The 13,710-nt window shown below is 47.2% G+C and overlaps 1 protein-coding gene across 1 annotated transcript; it reads right to left on the bottom strand.

The window, feature by feature from the left end:
* Positions 1-3: 3 nt before the first annotated feature.
* per1b (period circadian clock 1b) lies at positions 4-12,235 on the bottom strand. Its single transcript, XM_058068932.2, has 20 exons — positions 12,053-12,235; positions 7,005-7,719; positions 6,676-6,929; positions 6,467-6,588; positions 6,168-6,369; positions 5,864-6,058; positions 5,425-5,503; positions 4,560-4,666; positions 4,327-4,480; positions 3,970-4,246; positions 3,737-3,845; positions 3,492-3,654; positions 3,287-3,408; positions 3,059-3,205; positions 2,617-2,982; positions 1,759-2,537; positions 1,512-1,683; positions 1,218-1,434; positions 999-1,149; positions 4-917 (listed from the first exon to the last, which is right to left on the bottom strand). The coding sequence occupies exons 2-20, from the start codon at positions 7,394-7,396 to the stop codon at positions 624-626; spliced, it is 4,302 nt and encodes a 1,433-aa protein (XP_057924915.2). The 5' UTR covers positions 7,397-7,719; positions 12,053-12,235; the 3' UTR covers positions 4-623.
* Positions 12,236-13,710: the final 1,475 nt, after the last annotated feature.

Consider the following 13,710-nt stretch of genomic DNA (forward strand, 5'->3'; position numbering starts at 1 on the left):
GGCAAAAGTGCACCATGTTTAAAGTCCTTTAGAAATAACTTTAATGACATTTTTTTATACAAAGAATTTGACAAAAATATTAAACATTTGCAGACACCACCGACGCCGCGAAGCAGGATATCACATAACCACGACAGCGCCACAGGGAGGGGACAAAGCGGGAAAAGCGAATCTCAAAGAACCACCTTACCACCGTGACGGAATCGAATGCTCTCTCTTTAACTGTGCCATCCTTGCATGTATAAAACTATAAACATATATATATTTTTTTTTACAAAATAAAGTTAGCCTGGTCTTTCACAGTACATTTTTAGCGTGTTGATGTCAGGGTGAAGAACAAGCAGGACACTGTGGTGAAGCACATCCATCATTTTTTGGGAGGTACGCTGTCCTCCCTTGTTGTCCTCAAATAAATACGAGCCAAGAGCGAAGGAAGAGGATAAAAAATGGTGTGAACATCCTGCATTGTCGATGGCGTCAATGTTAGTGATGTAACATAGCAGCTGTCCTATCAGCATTCACCATCCCAGGATGTGTAGTGATATCACTGGATGTGCACTTTGGGAAGGTGCACATTATAAGTGTTTTTTTAGTTTTAACCATTTGGCCGCTGACTTTGTGACTCAGTCAGGCTGAGTGTTGTCCTCCACTGGCTCATCTGCTGTCACCGTTTGGTTGCTCTCTTGTGTTTTGCCCCCTTCCTCGTTCTCCTCCTCGTCCTCCGCCTCTGGCTCTTCTTCCTCCTCCTCCTCCTCAGGGGGATGTTCCTCCATGGCCGCCTTTGATGTGCTTTTCTTAACCTTCGTGGTGCCTTCTTCTTGAGATTTGAGCACAGCGCACAGCTCCATCTCATGGAGCTCCACATCGAAGGGAGGAGCGGGATGTGCCGATGTAGGAGACCTGCAGCCGGTGCAGCCCTAAGAGATGGAAGAAAAAAATGTGTGTCATTTGAGCTTGGCCAGGCCTCTTAAAGGCCATGTGGAGTGTAGCTCACTCACAGAGATGTTGACAGCTCGAGGCAGACGACCTGTGCGCACCCACGGGTGCACCTGGCTGAGCTCTGTCTTCTGTTCCTCTGTGAAGCGAGGTTGGTGCTTCTGCATGTTCCTCAAGGCCTCGCGATCCTCACGCAGCACCGTGTCCACATCTCTGTAACGCAAGGAACCGATTGGAGCTGCATCCTGACATACGACCACAGTGAACGCTCGGTGATATACCTGATGGGCAGCTGGTAGGTCATCATGATCTTGTCATCTGTGTTGGCCATCAGCAGCCAAATGGGGTCCTGCAGGACACACTTGATGAACTGCTCTTCGCCACCATCGCCTCCAGTGCTTCCGCTGCCGCCACTTGCCGGCTGCTTGCGGGCATTGTCGTTCTCTAATGAGTCGATGCTGCCAAAATACTTGCTGGTGTGGCTTCCCTGACTGCTGCCTGGATGGACACCAAATTGAAAGTTAGGAAGTTGGGAAAAGTGTGAAATGAAGCAATGGTATTGGTAATCCACTAACTGGTGCCGCTGGTTCCAGAGGAGCAGCAGCCGTTCGACCCAGAGCCAGACCCTGAAGACCCTGATCCAGAGGCAGCTGAGCCGGTACCCGAGCGGGAGTCTTCCTGCAGCAGCAAGTCCAGCAGGTCGCTGGAAGTCGACATGGCGTCGTTGTTGGACTCGTTAGCTTCCCCCTATAATGGAAGCCAGTGACTGTGAATGTTTGTCATTCGGTTAAATGTTTATTGAGTCGTCATCTGTGTACTTACATTCTCATTCTCCTTGCTGTTGTCATCAGAGCTCCTCTTGCTGGCTGAGGTCTGCCCTGCGGCCGTGCCCGCCTGCACAGAGGGCGTGGCTTGCTGAGCGGCCGCCAATGCAGTGGCGACCTCTAACCGATTGCTAGGCGACTCTTCCAGCTGCAACAAGTTGAGTGGAGAGGAGCACCGAGACTGGAAGAGCGGGGACTCTGCGCCATCACGGTCTGCAGGCGTCTGCGTGTAGGACTGGGGGGTGCTGCTACGTGACTGCGCGCCTGTGCCGGGAATGGACACCGGGTTTGACATGACTGAGGGGACCGGAACTGGGGCAGCGCCAGGATAGTTAAAGTTTTGATTGAGGAATGGTACGGGGGTGGTGCCCTGCTGAGGCATGGGAGCTCCCATCTGAGGGAACATATAGCTAGGGAGAACAAATGCCATCATGGGGGGCACCATCTGGGTAGGGGGGAAACGTGATGCATCTGGTAAGGGCTGAGTGAGCGGTGGGTAGACCGGGTAGATCGGAAGCATGCCGGGTGCAAATGGGCCGGGGGGAATGCTGGGCTGAGAGCAAACAGATGGCCAAGAAGAGGAGTTAGTCGGAGCTCCAAGGGGCATGTTTAGGGGCCCGGGCGCTGTGTTGCTTCTGTAGTCTCGGTGCATCCTACTTGGACCCACGGAGCTGTGCTGATCAGAGGACTCCTGGTGCTTGAGTCGCTTACCGCCACGGCCGCGTCTGTGACTGGAGCCTCCCCCTGCAGCCGGGTAGTCACGAGAGCAACGCACCCCTGAATGACACAAAATGAATTGGAATTAGTGACACGTTATTTTCACTAGAAGAGATGAGTGACATGAAGAGTGGGCTACCTCGCGACAGAGGGTTGGGGGCGGTGGTGTGGCAGCGCACAGTTGAAGAAGCCGTCTGATCGAAGACACGCAGCTTACTGAGATCCTTGAATCGATCAAGGAAGGCCTGCTCCTCCTGCTGGGTGTGCGCCGAAAGCACCTCCTTTGTCAGACCCAAGCGGCTGCCCCCGCCTGCTGTCCCTGTGCTGCCCCCACCACGACGGCTGTCCCTCTCTGGCTGAGCCGGCTGTGTGGCTTGAAGGGGCAGGGCTGCGGGGGGTGGGGGAGGAGGGGGAGTGATGGGAGGGGCACCACTACATGGGGGAGTTGGGGCGGGGTTTGGAGGAGCATGTGTGGGAGTGGTAGGGGCCTCCTCCATCACAATATCTGCCAGGCCACAAGACAAAAAAAATCAGCTACACTTGATTCAAATTAATTTCAGACTCCATTTGATGACTCCCACCTGACTCGGGGGGCTTTTTGTCCCCAACGTGTACGATGGTGCTGCTGAAGCTGCACTGGGATGTGATGGAGGCCACGCTCTCCGCCTTCATGGCCAGCGTCAGCGGGGGCAGAGGTGGGGGTTCGCCGACCAGGCTCACCGACGCTCCTGAAAGAGTAAGTGACAGATGTGAGATAAATTACTTTCCCGCAGGTGAAAGTGATGTCATTTGAATTCAACAATGCCAACCTTTAGCGTTTCCGCCGACCTCTTGCTGCTGTTTATCTTCATCAGATGCAGAAGAGGCCGTACAGGAGGAGGAGCCACACTTCCTTTTGACCGTATTAGGAATGTTACAGCTCTCCAAGTACCTGGAGATGGAGTCAACATTGTTACCACATGAGTCAAATGATGGGCACACACTAAAGCTGGAGACCGGGAGCCTCTTAAGCACCTTATGATGCTGTCCAGACAGTTGATCTGCTGGTAGGAGTACCCGGGTGGGGGCTCTTTTTGCACAAGCGGTGCAGGTACCGGGACTTTGAGCGGTTTGGTCACGTCAGGAATGAGCCCACGAACTGGGTCACCGCTGCTGACTCTGAGGCTGCTTGTGTTGGCTAAAACAAAACAAAAAAAAAACAAAAACAAATCAACCTGTGGCTCACTTTTCCTATCATTTTGGCTTTCACATTTAATTACCTGTGCTTGCATTTTTTCTGGGTGGTGGCCTATTACGAGACTCGATGAAAACCTGCTGGCCGTTAGTCTTGACCATGTGAACATCTTTGCAGATCTGCTGGAAGGTCATCTGGAACAACCAGCGCACAAAAAAACATTGTTAACTCATTATGATATACAATATGCTGTAGCACAAAGGCATGAATGGCACAATAATGACAGTGACACCCTAGCATGCAACCATTCAGACTCACGGGCTTGTGTAAAGCAACTACTGCCGCAGCGTCGTCCATGGCAGGGCCATTGCTATCACTGGAGGAGGCGGCCGAGGCACTGAGGTGCTGCGGGTATGAGCGCCGCGAGCCCCGGGACCCACTAGACCCCAGCGAGCTGTAACCCTGAGATGTAACGCCGCTGTGCACCGGCTGCACCAGAAGGCGGTGGATTCGCTCGCTGAGTTGCACGACGTCAGGCGTGGTGACGCGGGGCTCGCATTCCAATGGTGTAAACACATCCTCATTGAGCGGGCTCCTGGAAGAGAGTGCTACGTTGTCATTCATTGTGCAGCGTGGCACATGAAACGCTGTCAGGCTGGAAGGGAGCACACTTACGTTCTGACTTTGTGGCGCCCTACGACAAAGGCCACCTTGCGGCTCCAAGGGTTGACAAATGAAGACCAGCTGGTGTCGATGGTTAAGTATTCCCCATTGCGGGCGCACATCCTCAGTGGCGCGTACTCAAACGGCTGCCCAGCAAACTGAAAGACTGGAGGGTGCGGCCGACAACAAAGACAATCAACATACATGCAAATTTTACGTTTAATAAAAAATTAATTTAGACTCACTCTTCTCATGTATGGCCACCATGGTGGGCCTGTCCTCAGGGTGGATGTAGAGCAAAGTCGGGGTTCCCACCAAATCCTGTGGCAGATAGCCTAATAATGGCACGGCCCTGCATGCAAATCAGATTAACTGTCATCCATCGGTATGTTACAAATAGAATTACTGTAGAACATCACTACAGTGGAACCCATTTTAGTCAACATCCTTTGGACACACATTATCATAATTATAGTTAGAATGTTGTATTCTCATGGTAAATGTTTCAGATAGTGAAGTTTGCCCTTTTGGAAGTGAGCCCTGAAAGAAGTTTTGGATGGTTCTGAATGCTTGGTTTCAGGGGGCGTTGTAAAATAGTAGTGCAGCAGGCTTCTTTATGGGCGTGGCTGTAGGTGAAATATGCTCCCCCAAGCTCTGCTTTCCCCACCCTTCCCCAACCACTGCTTCTCTGTTTACGAAACAATGGTTTATTGTAGTTGGTGATTCCCAGCAAGACAAAAATATCCATCAACGGCATTTCACACGGGACTTTTTGTGAACATGAACATGAAATATCCGCCAAACTGTTGCTGAAGCCAGAAGTGGCGTGCTCTCGCGGAAAGGTGCATTAATGTCAGACACGCTGTGTGTCCATGGAGGTGGAGAGAACCACAGTGCTCACTGTCTAGAACACGGTAGTCCCATATAAAAATTGTAAAGTGCAAATCAGGCATTTATAAAAAATGAGTTTTTGCCAACTGAAACATACATGTGATGTTGAATTTTAATATGCAAATTTGTTCAAATATTTTTACATTTTTGCTTGCTGTGTCACGGTTTTGCTACCACTTTTCAGGAGAATGACCTGGTCATGACAGTTGGGAAACTGACCTCTCATCCACTTCCTGGAAGAGGCAGCTGGGAGTGTGACTGGTGGTGAAGATTCTCTTGTCTGGGGGGATGCGAGGTGCTGGTGGGAGAGCATAACAGAGAGAGGGGGAGAAGCTTCAGACACTAGTAAATATCAGCTTTTATACATATACATGAATGCACCAGATGAATGGGCAGCTGTGTGTAGGAACATATTGAGCTGTGAGACCTGGGTTGCATGAGAGGAGCACGTCAAGTCATTTCCACTCCCATGAACCCCATTAATCTAGAACTGTGAGTGATGGATTAGTGCTATTCGTTGTCAGCACCTCACAGTCACAATAAAACATGGTCAAGAGTGTTGTTTAGCACACCTTCATTTCTTCTACAAACAATGATTAGTGCTCAGTGACAGTTCCAAACAGACTTGTGTGTTTGTAAATGATAAGGTCATTACTACCTTCGTATCCAGAGTGGACCCTCTCTGCAATGAGCAGGCAACAGGGCTGCGGCTCTGCAGTGTCCGAGTCCCTAATGGTGAGCTGGTAGGGCGTCAGGCGAAACGGATAATAGCGCATCTCGCTGCCTTGCGTCCGGTTGGCGCTGATTCTACAAAACATGGACTTCTCCTGAGTGCAGTCCACAGCAGGCGAAGCTGAGTGGAGCAAAGAGAGGGTCAAACCAAACTGTTCAAACAAGTGATCATGTCCCTGATTGTTCCTGACAGGGGCAGTAGGTCATGGTACTGGTGCGTTTCAGCTCACCGGATCCAATGCAGGAGGCCCACAGGGGTAGGCGGCAAGGTGCCGTACCACTGTAGAAAGTGCTGACATCTTGTGGAGCCAAAAGCTCGGAAAACATCATGCCCTGGAGACACTCGGGTTTGCAGCGCAGCACAGATGATCCCTGGGGTGACACATACACGACCTTCCCCGATAGGAAGGACACCGCCATCGAGAAGGTGTCCTGGGAGGAGAGTAGCAGAATGAATGAGTACACACTTGACTCCTTTTCTGTACTGTGGATGAGATGAAGAAAGAGGAAAAACGAGGTACAAACATACTGTGTTCTTGAGGGTGTATTCTGAAGTGATGTTGTCAAGCTCCTCGATTGTAAAGGCAGACAAGTCCAGGCTGCAACCATGACACTCCTCCACACTCCACTGGTGATAGTACTCCTTGTTGGCTGCATACATGCACATAGGACATGATTTACATCAGCATTGGCGAGAGAGGTGAAGGTAAAAGGAAGCTTGGTGAATCCGAATCTCACCTCGGACTTGTCTGACACACTGCAGAGCATATTTGAGTGCATTAAGAGTGCTGGAGTGGCCCTTAGACTTGCGCTCGGCTGGCATGCGGAGCTTCAATTCCTTGATGGCCTTCATGAGCTCCTTCTGGGTCTGGACCCTCGCCGACTGGTTGCTACTACAGCCAGAGGTGGAGGGCGGGTCGTGCTCGGAGCTGGTGGACAGCAGGCTGTATGCCAGGGAGCCGCTGGGGGGTGACAGGCTCTGCGAGTTGGAGCTGCGTAAGGGGGGGCAGCAGTTAAAATCAAACTTCAGAGCTGAAAGTGTGACTTGTGTTTGGTTTTGAGCGTACCTTTTGTGGCTCTCCGTCGTTTCCAGCATCATGCCGGAGTCCTTGCCATTCGACGAGCTGTGAGAACTACGGGTGGACTGGCGCCCGTGTGAGCCGCTCTCCCTTTCCGTGCCGCCCTCGCTCTCCCTCTCGCCAGAGTCGTTACCACTGGAGAGCCCATCCATGTCGTCTGAGTTGTTCCCCCTACGGTCTCTGGATGAGGACCCTCCGCTGGCGTATGAGCCACCCCCGGCGCTGTTTTCCTGCTCTGGAGCGGGGACATCTGCTTTGGTGCTTTTTGCAGCATTTAACCCTTTGGACTCAGGCTGCTGGTCATCGTCTTTTTCAGCAGCCCTTGACACTCGCCCCCGGGTGTTGCTGCTGGCCACTGATTGAGAGATGTCATAACTCATACTAGAGTAGGATGAGGCTGGCACCACTTGATGAAGGTGTCAGCCAAAGAATAAGTGGAACGGCTTCAACTTAGGTGGGACTACTGTGTGCATACACGTGAATCATGGTGATGGCTGCCTGTGATTACAACTATGGGGAGAAATTCATGGTTTCTTCAGTAAAAATTGGGATGAGAAAGTGTCACTCAAATGAGATGAATTTCTGTTGGTGAGATGGCCTTGGCACAAGCATTCAGACAGATGGGAGGAGAGAGACCGGGTGTGAAAAACTATCTGGTTTGTTCTCGCCTCCTGAGATGTGTTGCTGGCAGTGTGAAGGCCACCTAAGATGAGAGAAAAACAGAGAATTGGAGAAAGAACGAAAAGACTAAGTGGGGAGATGATTAAGAAAAGATTAGCAATGTCTGGTGTCTTCCAAGGACCCCAGCGATGAAAATAAAGTGTTTATCATCAGATGCTGTGGCTGTGATATAATCACACAGTGTTGCGGTGAGCAAGCTTCTTTTGTACTGCTTTAATTAAAAAAGCCCGAGAGAACACAAGGCTCTTATTTCAAAGTAGCAAATACGTATGCATGCATCCCAATATAGAATAGGTGGACATGTGAATTAAATCGGGCATTTGTCAGTCGTCATAGCTCAGTCCACTTTAACCCAGAGGACAATCAAAACACGCAGGGGGAGAGATCATCTGTAGTAGATAATCTGCAGGAGCGCTAATAAACTGGTTTGTTTCTGAATAGTATCTACAGGTATATATCTGGACAGCACCTACGCAAGTGAAAGTCTAGTGCTATTTATTTCTTCGTTAAGGGAAACGCCTCATAATCCTATAAAGCCTACAGACGCAACTGGAAGACGACAGAGTGATCGTCACTCCTTTCAAATGTATGCACTCACACGGGCCAACAACTCAAGCTTTAGGTACACAATTTGGTCAGTTCAGTTTGACCTACGACCCCGCACTGACGGACCAGACACACGCACGCTTCCTGTTGTGACGCAACGACCCGTTTTGGCTGACTTGACAGGTTTCAGAGCGCTCATTAGACCTGACAAGAGGATGACAGGCTCTGGTGACAAATGTACCTCACACCACCAAAATAACTTCCCCACAAGATGAAGATGCGGCTAAGAGAAACACATTCACCATTGCTGCAGGTTCCAGTCGCCAATGCTAATGACCATTCTGCTTGGTCAGATGCATGATGCACACTTGCACATGCCACAGTGCATGCTCTACAGTTGGACTGGTTAGAGCAAAACAGAAATTACGGCCAGGAAATATGCAAGCAGGGTGTTAGTGGGCGTTGAGGCCAGCTGTCATCCATGCGGACTTCCCGAGGCCAAGGCGGACCCCAATCCCTGAACGCCGGGCAATCGGATTGGGTTAGGCTCATCCAGGCCTTCACTGAGCAAGAGCATAGGTGCATGAACAGCTGGGTCGACCAAAAGACAGTGAGAAAATAATGAGACCCACCCACTCAAATTATTCACCGGAAATACACCTTATACGGCTTACACATGTCCTATACTGTAACATGAGAAGAACAGTTTATTATTTTGGATCCAGACAAGTGATGTAGAATTGCACTGCATCATAGAGTGATGATTGATGACCTGATATTTAACTACACAACGTGACAAACAATTACAAGTTCAGGTAGCCCTGTTGCCAGTCAGTAGCTGGTGCTAGCCTTACCCTAACTAGAGTACAAGGATCAGTACACAATTCCTGGACATTGCTCTTGCAAGGCCAGTATACGGCTAGTATTGCCTGACATGTCAGCACCAACAAATACAGTTATACTGCACATTTTGGAGTGGCCTTTTATTGTGGCCAACTTAAGATACACTACAAGAAAAACTGGTAATCTGTTGTGTGAGCAGCATGAGCTGCAGTTGCTGAGACACAACTAAGGATAAGGATTTAAATAAGATTCTTATTCTCTGATTCTTCAGACTCCTTTCCAGAAATATTGAATTGCACAAACATGTAACATACTTTAATGTATCTTTGTCACGTAAGATGAATGGAAATAAAGTACACAACAACAATCAAGTCTCAATGGGAATTATGGTAAATACATAGCAATGTAGAAATGCTCATTTGTTGGCATGTAACTTTGGGATAATGCTAAATTAACTGCACCTTCGTCTTTTCATCCCACTGACATGGTTTTCCTTGCCTAGTGAGCGTGTCAAAATTTACACACACACCCACCGTGTCTATATCTACGGTGTGGCACAAGCACATGCAAAGAACACATGACACTTGTGCGGAGAACACAACATGACACTTGACTAGTGACATACTTCCTGCTGCAGTGTACAGATGTGAGGCTGCATGAGGATGCGGCTTGGCTCCGTGTACGTACATGTGAGCTCGGCAAATATATATTTCATCCTGCGCAGTTTTATATCAATGTGTATGTTTTAGCGCGGCACCTCCATGACACCCACTGGTTCATAATCTAACACTCGCCCGGCAAATGAAGCTCTTTTTCCTTCGTACACTTGGCACGTGTGCGCGGATGTGTTGACCGCAAGGCATCAACGGTCCCTGATTGGCTCCAACGCCGGGCCAATAGGAGAGCACGCCGCGCGCCGCCTGCCTGTCATTGGTTCCTCTCGTCACCGCCCCCACGTTTGTCTAGCAGAGGCCATACGTCAGCTGATCCCAGGTCAGCGTCTGACAGGGATATGCTCGTGTCTCTTTATGATCATTTCATACATTACGTCACAATAAAACCAGGTATTTGAGTCTTATGTGTCGAAGTTAAAACAATGCTTACATTGATGATGACAGTAATATAGGTACTGATAGTTCCGATTTATGTATATTTAATGACATTTACGATCATTGTGACAGCCCGGTGTTCACAAGCATCCAAGCAAACCTGACTTTGAAACATTTTAAATAGCAGAACGGGCCTCATTCATCAAAAATAATTGGGCTTTAAGCAGCCTTTAGCCTTTGCATTCATTAGTGGCCTGGATGGAGGGCCGTGTCTTGCAACAGGCGAACTGGCCGACTGCCTAGGTCTCCCAGGCCAACAGGGGGCCCCAAAGCTACATGTTCATCCTGATCTGAGGAGAATGAACATGTCCTGTCTCCACTTGTAGCTAGCTACAGTACCTCGTGCGTTTGCTAAGTATCCCTTGAATGCTTTATCCTCCAAAAAGTCCAAGAAGGCAAAAGCAATCAAACGTAGAGCAACATATGCCAGCGAAATTGAAGAAATAATAGGCAGCTGCCAGCGTTAAACAGACCGTAAAGTTGACACAGCCGGGCAAATAGAGGAAATGGGCATGACAAAATAAAAGTCTACGCAGGAAGTTATTTTGCTTTTGTGTGATTTTGTTTAATTACTTTATCATCCCTTATTTCTGATTATTTGAATGTGTTACTATTTCAAATAATATTTGAACAACTGTCACAATTAATAAAGGTGATATATATTTGTATATGGGCGGGGTACGCCCTGGACTGAGGGCTCACCTTTTCATTGGAACTGCAGCCTCTTTTGCTCATGAGGTGTAATAAATTGTGGCATCTTGGTGGACCAGATAAGTAAGGGTTAGAAATTTCTTCAGCATACATTGACAAAATAGAGGCCACTCAAAAGCAGGTTGCCTGGACGGTTGGATGGTATAATAATAAAGAAATCAGACCAACTCCAGAGAAACTATTGGTATGAAGCATTTACTCACTTGAAAAAACAACATTGGGTCACTTTAGTGTGACATATCCTGTGCAGCTACAAAACTTAACACATTGTATACTGTAAATAAAGAAGGAATTAAACCTAGAAGCAACAATTCTAAAGTGTGTCTAACCACCACACTCACAATGCTGTCACAAATCTTTGCACAATTTGGCACATTACCAGTTTCCAAAAGTAAAAAAATCATTGCTTTTGAGGAGCAACAAACAATTTTGTGATTACGCTACACAATAAAGGAATATTCAACATGCTAAATGTTAAAAACAAACAAGTGATGTCATGCTTGATGGAGTAGTTTTATTTTAGGATGTTAAATACTGCTTACACGTACATATAGTTTGTAGCCTATAAGTAAGTAGTGCGTTCTGTTTTTAATCACGGTTCGTGTGGTGCCTTTGGATATATCGGTTTGTAGGTTGCAATGGGCCTCAAGTGACTCCGTATCAACTCAATGTACACTTGTCACCATCAACAAGACACTAACATCAACCTGTGTATCGTTGTGTTAATGGATTCACCATTTGGTGGTTGTTTTTGTAGCTACTGGAAGTGGAAGCAACCAGTGTCTGGCAGGTTAGGACGTCACAAAACATGGTATATTATAACAAAAAAACGGGTGTAAACATTTAACGGGTGTATGCATATTGCAACAACACAACATTGTTGGCATGCAATTTGTAAACACAGCACATTCATATTCACCCAACAGATACAAGAAGTACCTCTAAGAATTCAAACGGGTAATAACTCTGTAATTATTCTCAATAAACAATGTCTTGATACGTAATAGATTATAGAGATATATTGTAAACATAACAACCTACTTGAATTGAATACCGCCTGTATAATGGTGCGCTTTTTTGTACCATGCTAGCATGCTAGCTATAAGTCACAAAGAAGAGTATATAACTTAAAAACAAACAACGTACCTTTTGTTTTGTCCTTGAATGAGATCAGTGAACTTAGTATTACACGTCGAGGTGTCCAGAAATCTCAACCCTGAGTCATTTATTCCAATCGCATTGACTAAGACTTGTGAGCAGTGTCTTCTCACTCGACATTTTTCGATTGCCACCCCCCCAAGACACTAGACAGGGGAGTGCACACGCAGGGACACACGTGCTGGTACATGGGCTGTCGAGCCAGACTCTCTCATTGGTGGGCATGACACCGTAAGCCACGCCCATAACAGCCACCAAGCCTGTTCTATTGGATGAGTGGGGCGGGGCTCGCAGCACGGGGCTCGCTGATCACGTTGCACCCTGCCTGCTCCTGAGTTCATTTCCAAACAGTGAGGACACGTGAAGGGGTGGAGCCGTATCGCCCCGATTGCTTGCTATGCACCGTAATACCTAAAATAAGACATAAACAATTTGGGCAAATGACAACAACGCGCGCTTTCTGTTAACACCACATTTCCTGCAACATCGTCAAGTTTGCTTAGCTATATGAGGTGTTGTAATACTAGCGTTAATTGGTTTGTTTAACAAACACATCCAACTGGCGTTTTCCGCTGCTCGTTGAGTGTTGTACTTACGGCGAGTGCATGCACATATCGAGTGCTGTGATACGCTGACGTCATTTGTCCCGCTCGCCGTGTTCAAAGTCACATGGCAGGCGGTGTGGTCGTCCTGTGGCTGTAAACAGAGTAGATGTAGGGCAGTTGAAGACTCATGCCACTAAGTAAATGGGTAACCGATGTACTATGACACCATAACAACACCAGCTGTCATTAGCTTGCACGTTATAGTTGCACAGCTTCATGTCCTCTGCTGGCAAACATGTCTCATCAAATGTCACTATTTTGTTCGGAAAGGATTGATTCTGATTCAATGTTTGTTACAGTTGATTCCATTAATTGCTTCTTTATTAGCTATTGATGAATAAAACTTGAAATGAGGAGTCATCTTACATTGAGGACTGGCGCCACCTTCTGGTTGCCAAGTGATTGTGCGCTGTGTTATGAGGCTCCCTTTATTTGATCATTAACAAAACATTGCAACATTTAACAAGTTGTTTTGCAAGTGACGCCAGTTGGAACAATTGGAGACGCAACACGCAACTCATAAATGATGCTACGATGAAAGAAAAGCAAATAAACATTTAACGTATTTAACGTTTAATGAATAAAGACAAAAAAATCATAAAAAACAATTAAACATACCCGTACATTAAATTATGTACTATTATACTATCATAAGTTAATTTCACTTTAATTCATCATAATCTGTACAGTATATTTATTGCATCTGTATATTGAATGTAAATCATCAAAATATCAGTCAGTATAGTATGTTTATCACACGTTATTCTGTATATTACGATCTGTAAATACGCTCCTACTGTCTCAATAATTCAGACATTATGTATATTCAACCATCGATATGTCTCGTTGCATATTCGGGAGCTGATGAACCACTGACATTTGGATTCTGGGTGTTCTAAAAGTTGTGACCATGTATACACACAAAAATCATTCAAGGATCTTGAAAGTTTTTTTGCTAAAAAGTATCAGCTTCATTAACACCTGCCATGTTTTTACTGGTGTCGGATCGATGCCAAAATTTGCAGTCTCCTTCACCCGAGT

The sequence above is a fragment of the Doryrhamphus excisus genome, linkage group LG2 (genome assembly GCF_037039965.1).
Source record: "Doryrhamphus excisus strain RoL-2023G ecotype Guam linkage group LG2, RoL_Dexc_Guam_v1.1, whole genome shotgun sequence".
NCBI lineage: Eukaryota > Metazoa > Chordata > Actinopteri > Syngnathiformes > Syngnathidae > Doryrhamphus > Doryrhamphus excisus.

Bases quoted from the DNA above. Each gene is read 5' to 3' on its own strand.
- per1b (XM_058068932.2), bottom strand. From the start codon at position 7,396: ATGAGTTATGACATCTCTCAATCAGTGGCCAGCAGCAACACCCGGGGG. The intron at 4,247-4,326 runs GTAAGTGTGCTC...ACTCTCTTCCAG, and splicing joins GGGCGCCACAAAGTCAGAAC to GAGCCCGCTCAATGAGGATG. The intron at 3,655-3,736 runs GTAATTAAATGT...GTTTTGTTTTAG, and splicing joins CAGAAAAAATGCAAGCACAG to CCAACACAAGCAGCCTCAGA.